The following is a 25,768-nucleotide window of genomic DNA, read 5'->3' on the forward strand; positions in this document are numbered from 1 at the left end:
GGCCACCTTTACTGCAAACAGATTGTGAACCGATTTCAGCCTGAAACCGTTCACAATCTGTGGTGGTGGTGGTGCTGCCGCCGCTCCCCCGCGCATACATTACCTGCTCCGCCGGCGCGACTCTCCAGGTCTCTGCTGTCTTCTTCTCCGCTCTGGTCTGGTCTCCGGCATGCTTCACTTCTTTCTGCCCGGCAGGAAGTTTAAACAGTAGAGCCCTTTACTGTTTAAACTTCCTGCCGGGCAGGAAGAAGTGAAGCATGCCGGAGACCAGACCAGACCGGAGAAGACAGCAGAGACCAGGGGACTCGCGCCGGCCAGAACAGGTAATGTATACCCGCTGTATTGCGTCAGTCGTCGGGCATTCGAACGCCGCTATCGACGCACTCCCGACCCGCCGGCGATCGAGAAAAATCTTCCGCACGGACGGATCGTCGGGAACTATCGATTTCGGACGGTAATCGATCGTTCTGTCAGCGGTGTGCGCGGCGATTTCACAGCCGATTCGATCACTGTGATCGACTCGGCCGTATATCGGCGAGAAAATCGTTAGGTGTATGGGCCCCTTTAGAGGCAGAGGAGCAGCAGGACAGCCAGGCAACTGGTATTGCTTAAAAGGAAATAAAAATGGCAGCCTCCATATCCCTATCACTTCAGGTGTCCTTTAACTGGTTGTGCCACAAAATAAGCCTTAGGGCTCCTTCACACTAATACAGTGCATCATAAATATTTCCTGAATCCATCAGTTCCTTACACGAGAGGCTAAAACGCTTATCTACACCCTAATAATTTCCTGTTCTGACTACAGCTACACCTTACTCTGTGACCAACCAATTAAGAGACTGGCACCTCTTCAATCCCCACTGACCTCTGCTGCCCGTTTCATCCACCTCTCCTCCCGCTCATCTCATGCTGCCCCTCTCTGCCAATCCCTCTGTTGGCAGCGAACTACCTAAAGGTTCCTAATTCCATCATGCAAAACTGCACTATAAACTGCCCCCTCCATACATTACTAGTAAACTTCAGATACCATCCCATTTCCTTTGCTCCTCCCATGAAACCCACCTATCCTCTATCTTGGTCACCCCCTCTCATTCTCTCCAGGACTTCTCTCAAGTGTCAGCTCTCATTTGGAACTCTCTCCCACAGCTTGCTCATCATGCTCCAAACCTGGAAACCTTCAAGACACACCTCTTTAGACAATCTTATAATTTGTCACACCCAGATGTTGAGGCTCATTGACTCATTTCCTCATCCAGTGTGTCCACCGCACCACCCTTTAGATTGTAAGCTCACAAGCATAGGGTCCTCCCTCTATTGTTACCCATTTCTGCAGTGCTTTATCAAATGAAAACATACCACTACTGGAGATGTTTCAAACAAACATCAATTGTATGTGCGTATATTGTACTTGTGTTGCTGGGTGTCCTTACTGTACAGTATGCTGAACTGCTTATGTATCTACAGTATATGGAGGCTGTCATATTTATTTCCTTCTAAGCAATACCCATTGCCTGGCTATCTTGCTGATCCTCTGTCTCTGATTTTTAGCCATAGACCCTGAACAAGCATGCAGCAGATCAGCTGTTTCTGACATTGTCAGATCTGACAAGATTAGCTGCATGCTTGTTTCTGGCGTTATTCAGACACTACTGCAGCCAAATAGACCAGCAGAGCTGCCAGGCAACTGGTATTTTTAAAGTAAATATATATGGCATCCCCCATATCCCTCTCAATTCAGTTTTCCTTTAAATGAAATCTGAAAATAAACTTATGAGATAATGAATGGTATGTGTAGTACAGCTAAGAAATAGAACATTAGGAGCAAAGGAGAGAGTCTCATCTTGTTTCCAGTACAGTAAGAGTTAAAAAACCCTTCAGTTATCTATGCAAAAGAGCTTCTCTGAGCTCTCTGACCCAACTTGGGTCAGAGACAGTGCTATTTTCTGAAGCGCTTAAACAGCAAAGAATCAGTGAAAAACAGCTTCAGATAAGCATTTACTGCAGGGGAGTTCAAAGGGTCATTAGCTCTGCTCTGTTTCATAGATTAAAACACAGTGTTTGTAACTGCAAATATGAGAGAATGGTGCAATGTTATATAAAAAAAAGCTATATACGGTAACTGAAAATAAAAATATGAGACTCTTTTCTTTGTTACTAATGTTCTATTAAATATCTGTACTACACATACAATTAATTATATCATAAGGTTTTTTTTCGCTTCAGTGTCACTTTAAAGAGAACCTGTACTAAGTAAAATTATTTAAAGTAAACACATGAGGTAACTTCAAATGAATATTACATAGTTACCTTGCCCTCAGTTCCTCTCAGAAGCTCACCATTTTCTTCTGACAATAATCCCTTCCAGTTCTGACAACATTTTGTCAGAACTGAAATATATCAGTTGCTGTCAGTTATAGCTGAGTGGACAACTGATGTACCAGGTAATGTCCATGTTTCCCTATGGCTCAAGTGGACGATGTTACAGTTTAACAGTGTGCTGACCAGAAAGCTGTTATGGGTAATGGCCATTTTCAAACAGAGGATGGAGAATTCCCTTGATCACAGTGGACAAACAGGATGTGGGAGAGGAGAAAGAGATTGAGGTGTAGACTACATGGGAGGTAAGTATGACTTGTGTATGCTTTTTTGACTTTTAATTTTCAGTTCAGGTTTTCTTTAAGGTGTGTGATTCAGACATTACTGAAGCATGAAACATCAGCAGGACTGCCAGGCAACTGCTATTGCTTAAAAGGAAATAAATATGGCAGCCTCCATATCCCACTCACTTCAGGTGTCCTTAAAGGGGCAATGCGATGAAAAATGTTACAATTTAAAATATGTGCAAACATAAACAAATAAGAAGTACGTTTTTTCCAGAGTAAAATGAGCCATAAATTACTTTTCTCCTATGTTGCTGTCACTTACAAAAGGTAGTAGAAATTTGACAGAACCGACAGGTTTTGGACTAGTTCAGTGGTTCTCAAAGTTTTTTGGATGAGGGCGCCCTTGATGGCTCTGAATTTTTTTTCAAGGCATCCCTCGGCAAAAATAACTACTGAAATGCTGTTATGACCCTAATTCAGCAACACCCCCCAAAGGATGTGAATGAACGCTAAGGCTCCCCTGGCAGGTGTTCAAGGCGCACCAGGGTGCCACGGCAACCAGTTTGAGAACACCTGTACTAGTTCATCTCTTCATGGGGGGATTCGCAAAGATTTATTTTCAAAAGCGCTTAGTGAATGGCAGTGGCTCTGTTCAACAGCCAAAAAACTGTACAGCCAGCAGGAAAGCTGTCCAGCATCATTGTTTACATGCTTTTTAGGGAATATCTTTATAAAGAATAAAATAATCCCCTATGAAGAGATGGACTAGTCCCAAACCTGTCACTTCTGTCAGATTTCTATTACCTGCTGTAAGTGACAGCAACATAGGAGAAAAGTAATGTATGGCTCATTTTACTCTGGAAGAAACATGCCTCTGATTTGTCTATGTTTGTACATATTTTACATTCTACAATGTTTCGCCACAGTGCCCCTTTAAAACGCGAAAGGAGGACAAAAGAAGCAGAACAATGTGAAAGCACAATCACCAAATAATGCCTGGTTCGGTTACGTCATCGTATATTGTCACGTAAGATGCTCTGTAATCTCCTTGAAACCCCCTAATTGATTTGGTTCAGATGAAATATTAAAAATAAGGTCAGACTTTGAGAAAAGGACGTACCTTTTAGATAGTCATCGCAGTAAAGATGTGCAATATCCTCATTCTGAGACGCATTAATAAAAAGAGGAATAAAAAAAAAAAACAAAAAGATTAAAAGCTAAACTTATCATCTGGCTCATAATTCTGGGGACAAGACACAAAGCCAAATACAGATTTATGACATAAGGAAATTACATTTCTGGAGCAGATACTTTGTATCCCAGCTGGCACATTTCTGCTCATGCGATGGTTGTTATTCTATAAATGTAATGTTACAGCAGGGATGCAGCAATGCAGAGTGTTCAGCTGTCGCTGGGAAAGTTTTACATTGATTTTCACTCTCCGGGGAAGGCAGCCAAGGAAAAAAATTATTGTTTTTACAAATGAGGATGAGAAATTGCAGCCAACCTCAGACACTAGAGGGCATTTGCCTGAGGCCCTTCAGATTTTCTTTTCAATTTTGATTTTGTTTTGTTTATTCTGAGCCTATGCTACAGCTAGACAATATCTAAAACACATGATTTGTCATCTATTATACAAGAATCTATCATGGATACCTTACGTCCAAACATAGTGCTAAGAGGCGCTCAATGTGGTTTTGATGCTGTTAAGCTGTATGCTCCTTTTTGATTGGCCTGATGAAGCGGGGTTGAGCCCGTGAAACGCGTTGCCTTTTTTTACTGTGGAGTATAAATAAATTGTTGTGTGACCGTTGATGCCACAGTCCTGCCTTTGTTTGCTTTGTCCGGAAGGATGGGATAGGTCCCCCACTGCCCCATCGGTTTTAAGCTTGTTTAAGTGACTTTTATTGTATTGGCGCCTCTGGAAAGCTTGTACATAGTGCTAAGAGTTATCGGGCTTGATTCACAAAGCAGTGAAAACTTATCACGGTCGTGCTAGCGCTTTGCGCACACTATAACGCACGTAACGTTTTTCGCACACAAACGCGAATTTGCGTGCAAAATCACGTCCTTTTTCGCACAAAAATTTTGCGTTTTCATGTGAAAACGGCCACGAAAATTTGCATTTGCGCGCAAAAAACGTTACGTGCGATATAACGCTAGCGCAACCGCGTGAATCAAGCCCCTTGTTTGAAAAATGTGGTCTTGAGAGTTGTACCAATATGTAATGCCAACAGTAATTAACGTCACATTCATCTGTGTTTATACCACAACAAAATGTTTTGAAAACAGATCACGCCTGCATATCCCATGGACCTAGGCCCTGGTGAAAGTCCAACAGCCAATCAGAAATATTTTGCTAAATTATGATTGGTGTAGGATTGTCCTCTCTTGTTTTACAGGCACCGTCTAAATCATACATGTCAAACTTCGGCCCGTGGGCCAAATCTGGCCCTCAGAGCCATTAGATTTGGCCCTTAGGTGGTTTCCCCACTTTGCATTATGTTTGGCCCACTTTAGACCACCAGAGAAGCTATATTGGAGGGTAAGCTCCAGATCACCAGGGAAGCCATATGAGGAGGGGGACAGCACTAGATACCAGAGAACTGTATTAGAGAGGGAAAGGGACAAATAGACAACTGGGAAACTGTATAGGGGAAAGAGGGGGCCACTAGACACCAGAAAACTGTATGGGGAGAGAGGACAACTAAACATCAAGAAACTGTATAGATGAGGGAGGGAGGACCACTAAACATCAGGGAACTACATAAGGGATGGGGGGGGCAATTAGACACTAGGGAACTTTATAAGGGAGGAAGTTGGCTACTAGACATTGAGGTCGGCTTGCGACTTAGTCCCAGAGCTTTGTATTTGAGTTTGACTCCCCTGCTCTAAATGGAGCAAGTCAGAGTAAGGTTAAAGGGAATCCAAGCTCAAAATAAAAACGAAATCGGTACTCACCTGGGGCTTTCTGCAGCCCAGTGTAGGTTGGGAGGTCCCACAGTGTCCATCTGGCTCTTCTACCAGGGCCTGGCCAGAAATGGCTCCCGGCGGCTCCCACTGGGCCCGAGTGTCGGGCTTCTTCTTCCTGAAACGTCACGTCTGTTGTCACCACGCTGGCTGCCTCGCGTCATCATGGTGGCCGGCGTGACAGTACTGCGCATGCGTGATTTAATGTGACGACAGACGTGACGTTTCAGGAAGAAGGAGCCCGATACTCGGGCCCAGTGTCGCCGGGAGCCGCCCGGGAGCCATTTCTTTAACCACTTTACCCCCAGCGGTATGGATTTCTCGGTCCCTTTTTCTACCCTGTTACCACCAAGGAACGGAGAAATCCGCACCTGATGCCACTCCCGCCGCTGTCCATGCTCCCTCTCGCTCGTCCGCGCGCCCCCGCGCTTGTGCGCGCTGCCGCCCGCTTGCCCGGAGATCAATGAATGGGAAAAACCTTTCCCATTCGTTGATCTAAACCCCCCGCAATGATCAGCTGCTTCTATGAGAAGCAGCGCGATCATTGTGAAAAAAAAAGTTTCACAGCCTCCCTGAACTTCCTTCACGCGTACTTCCTGTACGCTTGCAGGTCGCATAAACAAAAAAACTTACTGTGGCCATCTTGTGGCCAAATAGTAAAACTATACCCTAAAGCATTTTTCATATACAAATACATTATACATTAAAAATTAACTCATTACCTCCCACAATCCCCCAATTTTTTTTTTTTGTAATACAAAAAAGAAAAAGTAAAAAATACAATTAAAAAAAATACATAAATAGTTACCTTAGGGACTGAACTTTTTAAATATTTATGTCAAGAGGGTATAACACTGTTACTTTATAAACTATGGGCTTGTAATTAGGGATGGACGCAAAACTGAAAAAAATGCACCTTTATTTCCAAATAAAATATTGGCACCAAACATTGTGATAGGGACATAATTTAAACGGTTTTATAACCGGGACAAATGGGCAAATACATTTCATGGGTTTTAATTACAGTAGCATGCATTGTTTAAAAACTATAAAGGCGAAAACTGGAAAATAAAAATTTTTTTCCCACATTTTTTCCTATTTTTCCATTAAAACACATTTAGAATAAAATAATCCTTGGCATAATGTCCCACCTAAAGAAAGCCTAATTGGTGGTGGAAAAAACAAGATATAGTTCATTTCATTGTGATAAGTAATGATAAAGTTATAGACGAATGAATGTAAGGAGCGCTGAAAGGTGAAAATTGCTCCGGTGCTCAAGGGGTAAAACCCCTCAGTGGTGACGTGGTTAAAGGATACCCGAAGTGACGTGTGACAAAATGAGATAAACATGTGTATGTACAGTGCCACACACACTAATAACTATGCTGTGTTCCTTTTTTTTCTTTCTCTGCCTGAAAGAGTTAAATATCAGGTATGTAAGTGGCTGATTCAGTCCTGACTCAGACAGGAAGTGACTACAGTGTGTCATCACTGATAAGAAATTCCAACTACAAAACACTTTCCTAGCAAAAAATGGCTTCTGAGAGCAGGAAAGAGATAAAAAGGGACAATAGTCCATAGATTTTAGCTCTGGCATACTTTAATGAATGTGTCATTGAGCAAAAAACAATAAAACAGTTAAAACTTAAAAAGTAGATTTAAACATAAAATAAAACTGTGGAATACCTTAAAAAGTCATTTTTAGGATAAGGAAGATAGATACAATCGTTTGTTTCATTAGTTTATTTTCACTTTGGGTGTCCTTTAAGCTGGTTTCACATTAGTGGTGGGGATTCATCTTTTACATTAGGATGGGATATATTTTGTGTGAGTATGTGTGTGTTTATGTATATATGTGTTTGGGGGTGGGAGTTGAACAAGCAGCATACCTGCCAGGCCATCGGGGAAACAATGCAACACTTGGGAAGAATTTATTTGGAAAGGAAAAGTTTTTTTTTTGTTTGGGGACATAGGCATTACATTCAGGGCCCTTATCCAGGCAGTTATTCAGAAATGTACAGTATAAGCTGGCTAGTTTGGGAAACTGACATGCAGCAAGACTATGCAGGTGGTTTGGCAGTGAGAGGAGAATGCTGGAGCTTGTCGTTCTGTAACAGCCGGAGCATCAGTGCTAACATAGCCTAGCAGATATGTCTAGTTTGGGTATGCAGTCCATAAGCTGCGGCCAGATGTTGGAGATGGCATGTAGAAATGTCATCAGATTAATCCTCATCTGTCGGCTTTCTGGCAGCTGGAACTTCTATCCATTTCAGAATAAGGCAATAATATCCAAATAGACTTTCTGGCTGCATTGCGAAGCCTCCCAAATATGTCTCCTGCCATCTGGCCTTCCCCTGGCAATGACTGGCGGGACATGTCACTTCTCAACCACTACAGGCCAGCAGGCAGCTGCACTCTGCAATTAGGGAAAGGGAAAATGTGGGGACCCTGTCAATCACTTTAACGGAAATATTTTAAAGTGGACCTGAACATCTTGCACAGACAGACAGAAAACAGAGAAATGCACCCTCTGTGTATTTAGAGAGTTAAGCCTGTCTAATTCTCCCTCATCTGTGTCTAATTGCAAGTTGTAATTTGATCTCTCACCTGTGTCAACTGGCTGCCTCTGCAAAGCAGCTAATTTGTAAATACAGGATGTTAACAATATGTCTGCTTCCATGAAAGCTGCAAGTAGAAACCCTGCAGGTTTATTGCAGGATCTGTATCAGCTGTAGCAAAGAAATGTTTTTCTTTAAAGGTTATTATGCTGTTGCTTATGTTTTAGAGCAGAGAGGAAGTTCTGAGTTCAGGTCCGCTGATACACAGCAGATTCCTGGTTATTTAGGAATCAACTTATCAACAGTCTCAACCAACCAGCACAAATAGCTGGCAGTACTCACAGTGCTGATGGCCAACTTCTCACGGTGAGTACACACATCCAATTTTGACTGGCCAATGATTGGCCAATTTTACCACCTCCATATAGTAAAGCCTGGTACACACTTTCAATTATGATTGGCCAATCACTAACCAATATTACCACCTCCATGTAGTATGAGGATCAACACATATTGAATACTGTGAACAGATTGTGTAGATAAGCCCTCAAACTACATGGAGGTGGTAATATTGGTCAGTGATTGGCCAATCATAATTGAAAGTGTGTACCGGGCTTTAGAGAGCTTACCTACCTTTACACAATCTGTTCATAGTAACCAAATCTGTTTGCCCTCATACTACATGCAAGTGGTAGGATTGGCCAATAAAAATTGGATGTGTGTGCTCACCAGAGGGCAGGAACCCCATAGGAGTGCTTTGGCAGCACTTGCGGATTATCGGCAAGCGCTATGCTAGTGTATCCCTATAGAAGCGGTCCCACTAATCGCAATCGCACTAGTGGGTTGCCCACCACTCTTGCCGGCGATCCTCAAACGCTGCAAAAAATGCGCTAGTGGGTCAAAGCCCTGATTGGGCAATCATGATTAAAAGTGTGTACCAGTATCGGACAAAGGGAGATGCAGGTGACTGGCACTCGATATGTACTGGAAAGGCAATTGGAATTAGGTTATCGAGCCGACTGTGCTCTCTACCTGGTGAGAGTATCACAATTGTAGCTGAGAAGAAAAGCAGGTCTTAGGGCCCATCCACACGAGAGCGTTTTGCCGGCGATTTCGGAAAAACGCTCGAGCACTAGTGCTTTTTAAAGCGCTAGTGCAATAGTACCCCATGGGCTCGTTCTCACTTGGGCGATTTGCGTTAATTGCTGGCGATTAACACAAATCGTCAAACGCAAACGTGTAGCCTGCACATTTTCAGGCGATTTCCCGGCGATCGCGTTTAGTGCTATAAAAGCGATAATCGCAAAAAAAAAAATCGCTGCAGTGTCCAGTGATTTTTCTGCGTTAATCGCGGAAAAATCACTCCTGTAAAACGCTGGCGTTTTGCGCTTTTAGGTGTGAATGGGGCCTGAATCTGATTATAATCAGAAATCCCTCCAGTAGCCGTACAAGCAAGTGAAAAAAATAAATATATACAGGGAGTGCAGAATTATTAGGCAAGTTGTATTTTTGAGGAATAATTTTATTATTATTGAACAACCACCATGTTCTCAATGAATCCAAAAAACTCATTAATATCAAAGCTGTATATTTTTGAAAGTAGTTTTTCGTTTGTTTTTAGTTTTAGCTATTTTAGGGGGATATCTGTGTGTGCAGGTGACTATTACTGTGCATAATTATTAGGCAACTTAACAAAAAACAAATATATACCCATTTCAATTATTTATTTTTACCAGTGAAACCAATATAACATCTCAACATTCACAAATATACATTTCTGACATTCAAAAACAAAACAAAAACAAATCAGTGACCAAATATAGCCACCTTTCTTTGCAAGGACACTCAAAAGCCTGCCATCCATGGATTCTGTCAGTGTTTTGATCTTTTCACCATCAACATTGCATGCAGCAGCAACCACAGCCTCCCAGACACTGTTCAGAGAGGTGTACTGTTTTCCCTCCTTGTAAATCTCACATTTTATGATGGACCATAGGTTCTCGATGGGGTTCAGATCAGGTGAACAAGGAGGCCATGTCATTAGTTTTTCTTCTTTTATACCCTTTCTTGCCAGCCACGCTGTGGAGTACTTGGACGCGTGTGATGGAGCATTGTCCTGCATGAAAATCATGTTTTTCTTGAAGGATGCAGACTTCTTCCTGTACCACTGCTTGAAGAAGGTTTCTTCCAGAAACTGGCAGTAGGACTGGAAGTTGAGCTTGACTCCATCCTCAACCAGTAAAGGCCCCACAAGCTCATCTTTGATAATACCAGCCCAAACCAGTACTCCACCTCCCCCTTGCTGGCGTCTGAGTCGGACTGGAGCTCTCTGTCCTTTACCAATCCATCCATCTGGCCCATCAAGACTCACTTTCATTTCATCAGTCCATAAAACCTTAGAAAAATCGTGAGATATTTATTGGCCCAGTCTTGACGTTTCAGCTTGTGTGTCTTGTTCAGTGGTGGTCGTCTTTCACCCTTTCTTACCTTGGCCATGTCTCTGAGTATTGCACACCTTGTGCTTTTGGGCACTCCAGTGATGTTGCAGCTCTGAAATATGGCCAAACTGGTGGCAAGTGGCATCTTGGCAGCTGCACGCTTGACCTTTCTCAGTTCATGGGCAGTTATTTTGCGCCTTGGTTTTTCCACATGCTTCTTGCGACCCTGTCGACTATTTTGAATGACACGCTTGATTGTTCGATGATCACGCTTCAGAAGCTTTGCAATTTTAAGAGTGCTGCATCCCTCTGCAAGATATCTTACTATTTTTGACTTTTCTGAGCCTGTCAAGTCCTTCTTTTGACCCATTTTGCCAAAGGAAAGGAAGTTGCCTAATAATTATGCACACCTGATATAGGGTGTTGATGTCATTAGACCACACCCCTTCTCATTACAGAGATGCACATCACCTAATATGCTTAATTGGTAGTAGGCTTTCAAGCCTATACAGCTTGGAGTAAGACAACATGCATAAAGAGGATGATGTGGTCAAAATACTCATGTGCCTAATAATTCTGCACTGCCTGTACAAGTGAAAAAAGACTGCCGTTCACAGTGCAAAATAGCATGAATTGCACAACCCGTGAGAAAATCCATAAATCCATAAAAATGGCTGTCTACAGGGGCGTAATAATAGACTCTGCAAGGGATGCAGCTGCAGGGGGGTCCAGAAGCCACAGGGGGCCCCATCCTGACAGACTGAACTAAGGGCAAGGAGAGAAAAAATCTTTCTGATCTTTTTAATGACTGCATCTACTCAGCCACTGATAAGAAATCATACAAAGATTTGTAGACATCCCCTATTCAGTGTGCAGCAGGGTCTCGTTTACAGCCTGTTCTACCTTCAGCCTTTCTACCTCTCCCCAAGTGCTGTATCCTGTAGTAATGCTTGAGGAGTCTGGGCGTGGAGAGAAGGTGGGAGGGGGCCCCATCTAAAGTTTTGCAGGGGGGCCCTGTGATTTCTAGTTACGCCCCTGGCTGTCTACCCTCCATTACAAAATGCCACCAGCTAATATTACAATATTATTATTAATGCCCTTAGGCCCATTTCACAACGTGCGGTACGTTGGCCTATTTGACAGCAGGCCAACGCTATGCCAGTTCAAGTCTACAGGGCATTTAATACCTAATGCAGTGCGATGCGTCCCAACGGAAGTGCCCAATTCGCCGCTAGAGCAACAGTGCGTTGCTGCACAACATGCGCAGCGAAGTGTGGCGAACTGGAAGTCATGTTTGTCTATGGCGACGTATAATTTTAAAAAAAAGTATGGTGTTAGCGTTGCAGCACACATGCACAGATGCATATTTTGTCAATACACTCCTGCGCAATTCAAACGTTGGCCACAGAAAGTTCTTGGCCCGTAGCCATAATGTAGATTACCGCGCACTACCACAGTAATCTCCATCGACTTTTTTTGGGCATGACGATCACACCGCTACCGCGGGTTGGCAGTGTGAAGCCAGCCTTATTAGTTTGAGTTTACAAGAGTAAAAAATAAATACATAAAAAGGAAAACTTTCTAAAAATCATTTTTCAGCACTTGCAATGTTGTTACTCTTTTCTGCAAAGTGTATTTTTTCCCCTGCATTAATCTACTTGATATTTCTGTAAAAGGAAAACGGTTTAATGAATTGTGTTTCTTTAGTTCTCAGCTCGGCCTGTGTATTTCCCCTCAGCTTTCCTTTGTGCGCTATGAATTTGAATTACATTGATTTATACTTTTCTTAGACCCCAGCTGTGTGCCTGGGAGCGGCGTGGATTGGAAATGTACATTACACGCCAGGTAGCCTTCCCTCTGAACGCGGCGGCGGCGGCAGCATCGTAGTGTCAGCTAACACGTCCCACGGAGGCTCTTTGAGAATTTCCGACGTTATCAAAAAATAAACATCTATTATACATCTCCCCAGACGTCTATTCCACATATATCGGAAACACCTCCATACCAAATAAATAAAAAAAAAGTCAAGCGGAGGTTTTGTAGGCTGTAAAGCGCAATAATTATCGGAAGAACGCAGATGGAACGTTTAGGAGACGGCAAAAAACAATATGCAGTATGTAGTACCTGTGGTTTCCTTATCTACGGATGGCAATAATTGCCTATATCATAACCTTTAATACATATAACAAACATCATTCATTGCACTCTATATAGAAATGTATAAAACTGAACTCTTAAATATAAAGATTTGAAAAAGCATTCAAATATATATGTATTGTCCAGAAAAAAACAGCCGTTTGCTTGTATCTGCCACTCAAGGTATTCTTTCTGTGTAATTTGACTTGCTTTTGTCAGGTTCTCTCCCTGCACTGCTTATCATGGGATTGCACAACACTGGTAACTGTTTGCTCAGCAGCATTAACTCCCCCCTCCTCCACATTCCCAATCCTTCCAAAATCATAGGTGAAGAGTGTGATGCTACTACAGTAAAGGGATTAAAAACCTTCTAAAAAGATCTGATAAATGCTAGAAGTGTATCTGAAATCAATAAAAATATTCTTTCAAAAAAGAAATGTATCTGAAGGGAAGAAGAGTGCCCCAAATTGATACTTACCTCACCCCCTTCATCTCCACAGATCCAGCTCTGGGACCATCAAACCTTTTTGACAAGGGCTTTGTGAACAATCAAAGGTGACACGCCGGGAGCCGGCCACAGAGGATGTCAGAAAGCCCCTAGGAGCTACTGGAAGGGTAGATGATGGCGCCTGGAGGCTCGATAAGTATTTTGCAGATGCAGAGCAGTGAGGAAAAATGATACAACTCACCTGTCAGCATCACTGATTCCTCCAGCGGCGCAGTACTGAAAGGCAGAGAGGAGACACTAAATTGCAAAGTAGAGAAGGCAGAGGCGGGACAAGGTCCTCCAGCACCCAAGGCTGAGACACCAAAGTGCGCCCCCCCCATCCCTCCCACCCCAGCCGTCACACACTGATTGCTATTAGACTAAGAGGTGCCACAGGGCCCACAACCTCCCCAACACCTTAATCTCTAGTTATCTGGCTTGCAGTCACTGCCATGTATCCCCTTTTCTTATTTCTTTCTGCTTCAAACACAATTAGGAATGACAGCTGAATGAATTGTACGCCCCCTCCTACACTGCGCCCTGAGGCTGGAGCCTCTCCAGCCTATGCCTCGGCCCGGCCCTGAGAGAAGGCTTGCTGAACTTCCCGAGCAATGCTGACAGGTGTTCTGTTGCGCATCTCTGCATATTTGTGGATGGGGGAGCGCTCGGGGAGGCCCTGCCTGTCACTGCTGCCTCATGTCCTTCACCACCCGCTCCACGCATGACACCTTTCAGACAAATCATACAGTGGTGTGAAAAACTATTTGCCCCCTTCCTGATTTCTTATTCTTTTGCATGTTTGTCACACTTAAATGTTTCTGCTCATCAAAAAACGTTAACTATTAGTCAAAGATAACATAATTGAACACAAAATGCAGTTGTAAATGATGGTTTTTATTATTTAGTGAGAAAAATAACTCAAAACCTACATGGCCCTGTGTGAAAAAGAAATTGCCCCCTGAACCTAATAACTGGTTGGGCCACCCTTAGCAGCAATAACTGCAATCAAGCGTTTGCTATAACTTGCAACGAGTCTTTTACAGCGCTCTGGAGGAATTTTGGCCCACTCATCTTTGCAGAATTGTTGTAATTCAGCTTTATTTGAGGGTTTTCTAGCATGAACCGCCTTTTTAAGGTCATGCCACAACATCTTAATAGGATTCAGGTCAGGACTTTGACTAGGCCACTCCAAAGTCTTCATTTTGTTTTTCTTCAGCCATTCAGAGGTGGATTTGCTGGTGTGTTTTGGGTAATTGTCCTGTAGCACCCAAGATCGCTTCAGCTTGAGTTGACAAACAGATGGCCGGACATTCTCCTTCAGGATTTTTTGGTAGACAGTAGAATTCATGGTTCCATCTATCACAGCAAGCCTTCCAGGTCCTGAAGCAGCAAAACAACCCCAGACCATCACACTACCACCACCATATTTTACTGTTGGTATGATGTTCTTTTGCTGAAATGCTGTGTTACTTCTACGCCAGATGTAACGGGACACGAACCTTCCAAAAAGTTCAACTTTTGTCTCGTTGGTGCACAAGGTATTTCCCCAAAAGTCTTGGCAATCATTGAGATGTTTTTTTAGCAAAATTGAGACAAGCCTTAATGTTCTTTTTGCTTAAAAGTGGTTTGCGCCTTGGATATCTGCCATGCAGACCGTTTTCGCCCAGTCTCTTTCTTACGGTGGAGTCATGAACAATGACCTTAATTGAGGCAAGTGAGGCCTGCAGTTCTTTAGATGTTGTCCTGGGGTCTTTTGTGGCCTCTCGGATGAGTTTTCTCTGCGCTCTTGGGGTAATTTTGGTCGGCCAGCCACTCCTGGGAAGGTTCATCACTGTTCCATGTTTTTGCCATTTGTGGATAATGGCTCTCACTGTGGTGCGCTGGAGTCCCAAAGCTTTAGAAATGGCTTTATAACCTTTACCAGACTGATAGATCTCAATTACAGTACTTTGTTCTCATTTGTTCCTGAATTTCTTTGGATCTTGGCATGATGTCTAGCTTTTGAGGTGCTTTTGGTCTACTTCTCTGTGTCAGATAGCTCCTATTTAAGTGATTTCTTGATTGAAACAGGTGTGGCAGTAATCAGGCCTGGGGGTGACTACAGAAATTAAACTCAGGTGTGATAAACCACAGTTAAGTTATTTTTTAACAAGGGGGCAATCACTTTTTCACACAGGGCCATGTAGATTTGGAGTTTTTTTTCTCACTAAATAATAAAAACCATCATTTAAAACTGCATTTTGTGTTCAATTATGTTATCTTTGACTAATAGTTAACGGTTTTTGATGAGCAGAAACATTTAAGTGTGACAAACATGCAAAAGAATAAGAAATCAGGAAGGGGGCAAATAGTTTTTCACACCACTGTATATTTAAATAAGAGATGCTTGGGGGGCCCCCTGGGCTCTGGGGCCAATTGCTCCCCTTGCCTTAATGGTAGCGCCAGCCCTGACAAAGAGTTGAATACTGCTGTCCAAAGTCCTTCTGGACCGAAATACCACTTTTGGCTGTTAGATACCAAGCACCAGAATCACCTATGTCAGTGATCTGCAAACTTGGCTCTCCAGCTTTTAAGGAACATAAGGGTTGATTCACCAAACCGTGCTATGACAAATAGCACGCCTTATCAGAGATAACACGCCTTATCAACGTTAACACGCCTTATCAGAGTAGCACAGAGAGCGCTACGAACTTATGCCTGCTAATTGGCAATGGCACTCGTCCTGCCCTGAGCCCCTGCGGGTTCGTAGCGCACTCTATGCTACTCTGATAAGGCGTGTACAGTTTGATAAGGCATGTTATCTCTGATAAGGGGTTTGTCAACCCCATAGAATGAAAGGCATAGCGACATCCACAAAGGGCATGAAAAGCAATTGTAGGCAGCAGTAGTATTGAATAGTTATCCAGTAGAATCCATGGAAGCTATAAAATAAGCAGGTAGAATTGCCCCGGGCAATCAAAGGTTAAATGTACTGTGCATAGAGAAGAATCCCAGTGAAGGAAAGTGAAGAACTATCTGCTTATGTTACAGCTTCCATTCATTCTACTTGATAATTATTCAATACAGCTGCTGCTTACAATTGCTTTTCATGCACTTAAAGAGGAACTCCAGTGAAAATAATGTGATAAAAAAAAGTGCTTAATTTTTACAATAATTATGCATAAATGATTTAGTCAGTGTTTGCCCATTGTTAAATATTTTAAATCCCTGATTTAAAGTCTGACATTTATTACATGGTGACATTTTTACTGCTGGCAAGTGATGTAGCTGCTGCTTGCTGTTTTGGCAGTTGGAAACAGCTGTAAACAGCTATTTCCCACAATGCAACAAGGTTCACAGACAGGAAACTGCCAGGAGTACCACGGTCCTCAGAGTTTCTTGTGGGAGGGGTTTCACCACAATATCAGTCATACAGCGCCCCCTGATGGTCTGTCTGTGAAAAGGAATAAATTCTCATGTAAAAGGGGTATTAGCTACTGATTGGGATAAAGTTCAATTCGTGGTCGGAGTTTCTCTTTAAAAGATGTCACTATGCATTTCATTCTATGGGCTTGATTCACAAAGCCGTGATAACTCTTATCACGGTTGTGCTAGCGTTTTGCGAAATCGCAGCCGTTTCTGTGAAAAAAATTTTTTTCGCGCAAAGATGGCTGTGATTTTGCACGCAAATTCATGTTTGCGTGGCAATAACGTTACGTGCGCCATAACGCTTGCGTGACCGTGATAAGAGTTATCACGGCTTTGTGAATCTGGCCCTATTTGTTTAACACTATGCACTTTATCTTATACGACAGTAGCCATTATATTTTGTTTGGTGACCATTTGCACAGCTGTTATAGTCTTGGCACCTATCATGATTAGGATGTGTAGAGGGGATGCTGGCTCATTCATTTGGACTAATTGTCATAGCGCCAGCCAACTCCTGTCACCAACCCTTATCACCTTTTGGTGATTTTTAATTGGTTTTATATATATCGGTATTCATTTTATCGATAAAGCCCAGTTCACACTGGCACAAAGAAACGGCCCATTAGCAAATCGTCACGGAACGGATCCTAATGGATCCAATGTTATCCTATGGATCCATTCACATTGGTCCAGATCCGTTCCTCACGCTCCGCTGAACTACAGTGACCAGATTTTTCTGGTTCCAACCTGGGACGGGGGAAAAATGAGGGGGGGCGTTCGGGGCGCGCTCGTAAAATGGGCGTGACCATGACATTGTATGGGGGGAGCATAACCGTAACCCCAAAGCAGCAAATATAGCCAACTATGACCATTAAATAATAAATGCAGCAACAGTTTCCCCAGACACCAGAAAATAAACACAATGTGGGCAACATTTCAGCAGAAAACAAATGCAATTTAGGCAACATTTCAGCAGAAAATAACGCAGTGGGCAACATTTCAGCAGAAAATAACACAGTGGGCAACATTTCAGCAGAAAATAACGCAGTGGGCAACATTTCAGCAGAAAATAACACAGTGGGCAGCATTTCAGAAGAAAATAACGCAGTGGGCAACATTTCAGCAGAAAATAACGCAGTGGGCAACATATTAGCAGAAAATAACGCAGTGGGCAACATTTCACATGCAAAAAAAGTAATTTACTCACCTGGCAGAAGTCCCCTCTCCCGGCCTGCCTCTGGCGCGCAGCTCCCCGGACGGTCTTCCTCCTGCAGTCTCCCGCGCTGAATTAAATAGCAGGTCTACGGGAAGATGGCGCCCGAAGCCCTGTACTCGAGACACAAATAGTCTCCAGTACAGGGCTTCGGACGCCATCTTCCCGTAGCCCTGCTCTGCCTGCCGGAAGACTATGCAGGCTGGAGCGGGGCTGCAGACTATGAACTGGCGGCCAGTTCATGCAATCGCACGTTGGCGAGAGTCCCAGGGCCGGGACGTCCCGCGGCTAAAAGACCTCATGCAGCCTGGGACAGGGGACCCCGAATCCGGGACCTGTCCCGGGTAAAGCGGGACGTATGGTCACCATAGCTGAACGGATCACAAGTTTGGGTCTGCAGCAATTTTTTCCAGGCAGCGGAGCCCAGTGGAATGGAAACTGAGGCTGAAGCACTGCATGGGAGGCAATGAGAAACAGATTCTTACAACACACGGACTATAAAAACGGACCTCTGCAGCCACTTTTCCTGTCACACAAGCCCACCGAGCACCCCCTGCAAGATTGCATCGGCTTTCGTATTGGGTAACAAGGTTGGCACCATCTAGGTTTAGAAAAAGGTGTCTTAACATTTGAAACAAATGACTTTCAGCATCTATACATTTCCATATCACAAGAGCCCATTATCATTCCAGCTTTCTAATCAGGACATGTTCAGCACAGAGACCTTCCTACCATTTTCCATTGTAACAGATCTGCTGCAAAACGGATACAAAACAGATCCCAATGGAACGGAAACAGATCTGTAATGGAAATCTGTTTACCTGAAAGTGCCAATGTGAACCGGCCCTAAAGATTGATTGAGTATTCTTCAGCCATTCTGGTGCTGTACTTGGGATACTTTTTTGTTTAGGTTTTTCTGATATTTTGTACAGAGATCTTTGGATCCTTTGTCTGATTTTTTTCAAAAGGAATCTCTCTGGAACAGTTGCACCAAAATGAATATTGTGTGGGCGGGGCCAGATTTCTGGAAAGGCCAAAAAGGCCCAGGCCTTGGATGTCTGCTGCTCATGGGGGTGGCTGGATATAGGAGAGTGGTTTATGCATATGGAGGAGGCAGTTGTATATGGAAAACAACACATGGAACAGAGGAGATGCTGCCAAAGGGATCTGTATGTGAAAATAAGGGCTGTTGTACAAGGATATTACACATGGATGTCGGGACCGCACCTGGAATGGGGGAGGGGGTGCTACACATGGAAGGGGGAAATAAAAAGGCAGCCTGGGGGTGGAATAAACAACGGAGAAGGCACACAACAGGCTTTTCAACTTGCGTTAATCTAAACTTTTGCAAATAGTCAACATGTTTTGGGGTAACCCCTTCATCAGGTGTACATGCTCCCCCAGACTGTGAGCCTGGGGGTGGAGTAATTATAAGTGCGGTATTGTGTTTTATTGATGGCATAATCCCCTATTTATCTTTATTAGACAGTAACCCTTATTAACAGTGCACTCTAAGGCCAGTTTCACACTGCATATTGGCGGTGTGGCAGCCGCACCACCAGAAACAGGCCTTCAGGGAATACCGCGTTACTAAGCCACTTTCCACTTCCTGCCGGCCAAGCAATCACGTGCGCAGAAGTGTATTGCAAAAAATATGCTTCTGCGCTTGCGTGATGCGTAAAACCTGCAGCGGGTGTTTACACTTACACGCAGCGCCATAGACTTACATGACTTCCAGTCCGATGCAGAGTACATGAGACAAATAGGTTAAAACTACTGTGCAAGCGCGATCCTGGCTGGGCACACCACCCGATTACACTGCTGTGGCCAGAGATGCTCTACACAAGCGCATGTTCATTAAGACTGTAACTGCACATGCATAGAATGCTCCCGGCCACTGGAGTGCGATCAGGTGGTATGCGCAACCGTGCATGCATAGTTGTACGCAACCCAGCTGGATGGTGGATTTCACAACAGCACAACCGAGGGTACCAGAAGGACGTCGAGGAGACAGATGGACTACCAAAGGCTGGAAGAAGCCCCAGGTAAGTAGAAATACTTTTGACCCCTTCATCTCAGATTTACTTTAAAAAACATCCTGATGTCTCCCCAGGCCTAGATCCCCAAGCTTGGTCACAATGGATAGAGAGGGGTATCACGTGTATCAGAGATATAATGTCAGAGGGTCAAATACTAACCTTGGACGATCTTTCCAGTAAATACTCCTTACCCCATCAGAGATATTTCGTTACCTTTAGCTAAGGGGGTACACAATGACCCTTGTAAGGATGGGTATGAGAATTGATCTCAATGAGATTGAAAAAGAGTTCCTCAACAGGTCGATTAGGAGAGGCCTTATCTCTGAAATGTACTCAGTACTCTGGTATCAAACTCTGGACGACATCACCTTAGCTATGAGTAAATGGCAGGATAGATTACAACGTTCTTTAGATGATACGGTAAGTCATGGTTATCTACTTATAGTAGTATGGCCAAATCCTCCATGAACAGAGCGCCCACACAAAATCTTTTACGACTGGTACCGAACTCCATCTAAGTTATTTCAATGGGGCTTGAGTCCCTCTGATCTATGTTATAGGGGATGTGGTCAAAGTGCAGATCAACTGCACTGCTGGTGGGGCTCAGGAAATCAGGTGTAGGTGCCCTCAGTATAGGTAACCAGCTATAGGCACCCCCTTGGAAGCCGACGCTCTGAGCGACCGCTCTGGTCGCACAGGTCAAAGGCCGGCTATGACTATGCGGCTGCTGCATATTGTAAACTGTAAACACTGCACCTGATTGTACATGCAAATACTTTATTTGTTAATAAAAATCAATGTCTCGCTGCTGCTAGCCAGAGACCTCCCCACAGTGCCTGGAATTGCTATGTGCAAGATAATGAGAAATGCCTATAAAAAAACCGGTGAAAACCCTTATTCAGCAGCACGCTGGTCACAAGGTTTGAAGTGAGTGACTTTGCTTATCCTACCAATATATGAATGTAATATGAACGTAGCTCTGGACTATAGCTAGCTCACTTAAAGGACACCCGAGGCGAAAATAAACTGATTAAATAAACGATTGTATCTATCTTCCTTCTCCTAAATATGACTTTTTAAGGTATTCCACAGTTTTAACTTATGTTTAAATCTACGTTTTAAGTTTTCATTGTTTTTTATTGTTTTTGCGCAATGACACATTCATTGAAGTATGCCAGAGCTAAAATATATGAAATATTTTCCTTTTTTATCTCTTTCCTGCTCTCCCAAGCCATTTTCAGATAGGAAAGTGTTTTATAGTTAGAATTTCTTATCAGTGAGGGTCACACTGTAGTCACTTCCTGTCTGATTCAGGACTGAGTCAGCCACTTACATACCTGATATTTAACTCTACCAGGCAGAGAAAGAAAAAAGGAACACAGCATAGTTATTTGTGTGCTAGGCACTGTACATACCAATGTCTATCTCATCATGTCACTTGTCACCTCGGGTGTCCTTTAACCACTTAAGCCCACAGGTTGTTTATTTTTTGCATCTGAGCAACTTTCACCTACCATTCATTTGCCAATAACTTTATCACTACTCATCACAATGAATTGATCTATATCTTGTTTTTTCCGATACCAATTAGGCTTTCTTTGGGTGATACATTTTGCTAAGAATTAATTTATTCTAAATACCGTATTTCGCGCCATATAAGACGCTCCGGAATATAAGACGCACCCAAGTTTAGAGGGAAAAAAGCAGGGAAAAAAAATATAAACTAAACCTGGTGCGTCCATATTTCAGGAGTGTCTTGTACATGACCTCCCCCAAATGGTGTCCTCCTGTGTACCTCATGTGCCCTCTTATCTCACCCTGTCTACCTAAAGTGTCCTCTGGTCTCCCCCCTGTGTCCTCTGGTCTCCCCCCTATGTCCTCTGGTCCCCCCCCCTGTAGTTACCCCCCTGTGGTCTCCCTTGTACCCTGTGGTTGCCCTCCTGTGTCCTCTGGTCCCACCTGTGCCCTGTGGTTTCCCCCGTGTCCTCTGGTCCCCCCCCTGTGCCCTGTGGTTGCCCCATATCCTCTGGTCCCCTGCTGTCCCCTGCGGTTACCCCCCTGTGTCCTCTGCCCCCCTGTGCCCTGTGGTCACCCCGTGTCCTCTGGTCCCTCCTGTGATCGCCCCCGTGTCCTTTTGCCCCCCCCCTGTACTCTGTGGTCCCCCCTGTGTCCTCTGGTCCCCCTCCTGTGTCCTCTTGTCCCCCCCCCTGTGTCCTCTGGTCCCCCCTGTGGTCACCCCCCTGTGTCCTCTTGTCCCCTCTGTACCCTGTGGTCCCCCTCCTGTGTCCTCCTGTCCCCTGTGGTCCCCCCTGTGGTCGCCCTGCTGTGTCCTCTTGACCCCCCAGCGTCTTCATGTGTCCCCGCTGGCCTGGCCTGCCCCCCGCTTATGTCTCCCCCCCCCCCCGCTTATGTCTCCGGGTCCCCTGCAGTCAGCGGCAGCAGCTGAGCTTACCTCCTCCATGTGTCCCCGCTGGCCTGGCCTGCCCCCCGCTTCTGTCTCCGGTCCCCCCGCTTCTGTCTCCGGGTCCCCTGCAGTAAGCGGCAGCAGCTGAGCTTACCTCCTCCATGTGTCCCCGCTGGCCTGGCCTGCCCCCTGCTTCTGTCTCCGGTCCCCCCGCTTCTGTGTCTGGGTCCCCTGCAGTAAGCGGCAGCAGCTGAGCTTACCTCCTCCATGTGTCCCCGCTGGCCTGGCCTGCCCCCTGCTTCTGTCTCCGGTCCCCCCGCTTATGTCTCCGGGTCCCCTGCAGTAAGCGGCAGCAGCTGATCTTACCTCCTCCATCTTGCCCGCGGCAATGGAAGACATCCGGCTTTCCCGTGCGGCTTCCTCTAGTGCCGGCTTCTAATGACGGTCATTGATGACGCGTCATTAGAAGTCAGCACTAGAGGAAGCCGCACACTGAAGCCGGATGTCTTCAATCGCCGCGGGCAAGATGGAGGAGGTAAGATCAGCTGCTGCCGCTTACTGCAGGGGACCCGGAGACATAAGCGGGGGGACCGGAGACATAAGCGGGGGCAGGCCAGGCCAGCGGGGACACATGAGGATCCTGGGAGGACGCAGGCTGGAAATCCCTGATGGCGGCGGGTCGTATCGGCGGGCGTATGGAAGTCGGGGATTCCCTGCCTTTGCCGTATAAGACGCAGGGACTTTTTCTCCCCATTTTTTGGGGAGAAAAAGTGCGTCTTATACGGTGAAAAATACGGTACATTTTAACAGGAATATTAAGAAAGAAATTGAAAAAAAATCATTATTTCTCACTATTTGGCCATTATAGTTTGAAATTAATATATGCTACCGTAATTAAAACCCATGTATTTTATTTGCCAATTTGTCCTGCTTATTACATCATTTAAATTATGTCCCTATCACAATGTATGGCGCCAATATTTTATTTGGAAATAAAGGTGCATTTTTTCATTTTGCATCCATCACTATTTACAAGCCTATAATTTTAAAAAAAATATATTAATATGCTCTTTTGATATGCATATTTAAAAAGTTCCGACCCGTAGGTAACTATTTATGTTTTTTTTGTTTTTTTTGTAATTTATTTATTTTTTATTAACCACTTCACAACTGAGGGGTTTTACCCCTTCAGCATCCAAGCAATTTCCCCCTTTAGCTCCTTCCATTCATTTGCCAATAACTTTATCTCTACTTATCAGAATGAAATGTGTTAAATGTGTTTTTTTTTATCACTAATTAGGCTTACTTTGGGTGGTACATTATGCCAAGAATTATTTTATTCTAAATGTTTTTTAATGGAAAAATAAGAAAAAATTGGAAAAAAAGTCCTTATTTTTCAGTTTTCGGCCTTTATAATTTTTAAATAATGCATGCTTCCGTAATTAAAATACACGTAATTTATGTGCCCATTTGTACCGGTTATTACACCATTTAAATGATGTCCCTATCACAATGTCTGGCGCCAATATTTTATTAGGAAATAAAGATGCATTTTTTTCAGTTTTGCATCCATCATTAATAAAAAGCATATAATTTATAAAGTAACAGTATTATACCGTCTTGACATACATATTAAAAAAGTTCAGTCCCTAAGAAAACTATTTATGCTTTTTTTATAATTGTACATTTATTTCATTGTATTTTTTTACAAAAAAAAATAATGTTGGTAACTATTGGGGAGTGTGGGAGGTAAGGGGTTAATTTAAAATATAAAACAGGTCTTTGCATTTAAAAAAAAATACTTTTAGATGTAGTTTTACTATTTGGCCACAAGATGGCCTCAGTCTTTTTTTTTTATACGTCCTGTAAGCAAAATATGTATGCTTACAAGAAGTGTACTGAGGATGGGAAACTTTTATTTATTAGAATGATCGTGCAGCTTCTCATAAAAGGCGCCGATAATTGCTACGGGGACTTAGATCAATGATTAGGAATTGCTTTCCCATTCATTGACCTCCTGGTGGGCAGATGGTAACATGAACGAGCGCAAAAATAAGCGGGAGCGCTTACAGCAGTGGTAGCAGCGGGAGTACGTATATTTACTCCCCTGGGCGGTTAGATGAAGTCTGCAGGGGAGTAGATATACTGTACTGAAGCTGTGAAGTGGTTAAAAAAATTATGTGGGTAATTTGTGGTGTGGGAGGTAAACAGCTAATTTTAAATGTAAAATAATGTATTTAATAAAAAATAGACGTGGGTGTAGTTTTACTATTTGGCCACAAGATGGCCACAGTCAAAAAATCCTGGAAGAGTGATCGTATGCTTCCAGGAAGCATTATTAGGGAGAACGGGGAACTTTTTGTAACACAGAAAAACCGCAGCCTCTGCTAAGAAGCTGTCGGCTTTTCACGGGGGACTTCGATCAATGAATGGGATCTATAATCCCATTCATTGATCGCTGGGCTAACAGCGGGACGAGAATGTTTGTCCAGATGGGCTTAAGTGGTTAAACCTCATAGATAATGAGGATAGCTGCACCCCAGAGCTACAATCTGCACTTGCAGCAACCTTAACATTCATATATTGGTGGGGGAATAACAAAGACACAAACAGATCAACGAATACTTGCAGTGTTTTCCTGTTTTAACAATATTACTAATAAAGGATTTTATATGAGTGGCTGATAGTTCTACTCGTAACTTTTGTGCTATAGTGTTATTTTGGTCCATTGTGACCAGTGTGTTGCAGATTACCCCTGTACATATCTAATTTGTATTTGTTGCAAAACCCTTATTCAGTCAGTCAGCTGCTGACAGTGAAATCAGAAGCACAGACAGACATTAGGAACATTCTCGGCCCACGTGCTTCTCACTATGCTCTCTCAGTTGTATTTTGAGACCTTGATAGTTCAACAATACAATATCTTTTAGAGATGAGTGGGAGTGTCCGAGTTTAGGGAATTTGTTCTCAAGTGCCTCAGCCCACAATGCATGGGTCTGAGGGGCCAAACACTACTTGTGTAAAGTGCTACAGGTAAAAAACATTGCTATCTGAGTCTTTCACACCCCCCTTTCCCAACCACTTCACATACAGTAGCTCTTAACAAAACCTTAGCCTTGAGGCAACGCAAGTGATTTTTTATCTTGGAGACTGTACAAAAGTAGGGGAGTACAACGTCATTCCAGTTTATTTCACTTCCATTCATCTCTCCTGAAGTTCTGCGCTCAGAACAATAGATCAGAAATGACGACACAGAACTTTTATATCACGCTTTTCTCCTGGTGGACTCAAAGCACTTGGGTTGCAGCCACTAGGGTGCGCTCTATAGGCAGTAGCAGTGTTAAGGCTCGTTTACGCTAAGAGAGTTTGCAGATTTTCTTTAAGCGCTGGCGATTTTTGAAATCGCCCTAAAAGCGTTTGTGCTATGATTTCCTACGAGAGTGTTCACATGGGAGCGTTGCGATTTTAGTAAACTCGCAACTGCGCAACATGTACCATTTTCTGAGCACTTT

At 43.7% G+C, this 25,768-nt stretch overlaps 1 protein-coding gene across 3 annotated transcripts in view; it reads right to left on the reverse strand.

The window, feature by feature from the left end:
• Positions 1–25,768, reverse strand: part of AK5 (adenylate kinase 5) — a 390,301-nt gene that overhangs the window by 73,862 nt on the left and 290,671 nt on the right. For all 3 annotated transcript variants that reach the window (XM_068239188.1, XM_068239186.1, XM_068239189.1), the window contains exon 9: positions 3,724–3,766. In XM_068239188.1, the coding sequence (XP_068095289.1) occupies positions 3,724–3,766 (43 nt within the window). The remainder of the gene's footprint in view (positions 1–3,723; positions 3,767–25,768) is intronic.

Source organism: Hyperolius riggenbachi, chromosome 6, assembly GCF_040937935.1.
Source record: "Hyperolius riggenbachi isolate aHypRig1 chromosome 6, aHypRig1.pri, whole genome shotgun sequence".
NCBI classification, from domain to species: domain Eukaryota; kingdom Metazoa; phylum Chordata; class Amphibia; order Anura; family Hyperoliidae; genus Hyperolius; species Hyperolius riggenbachi.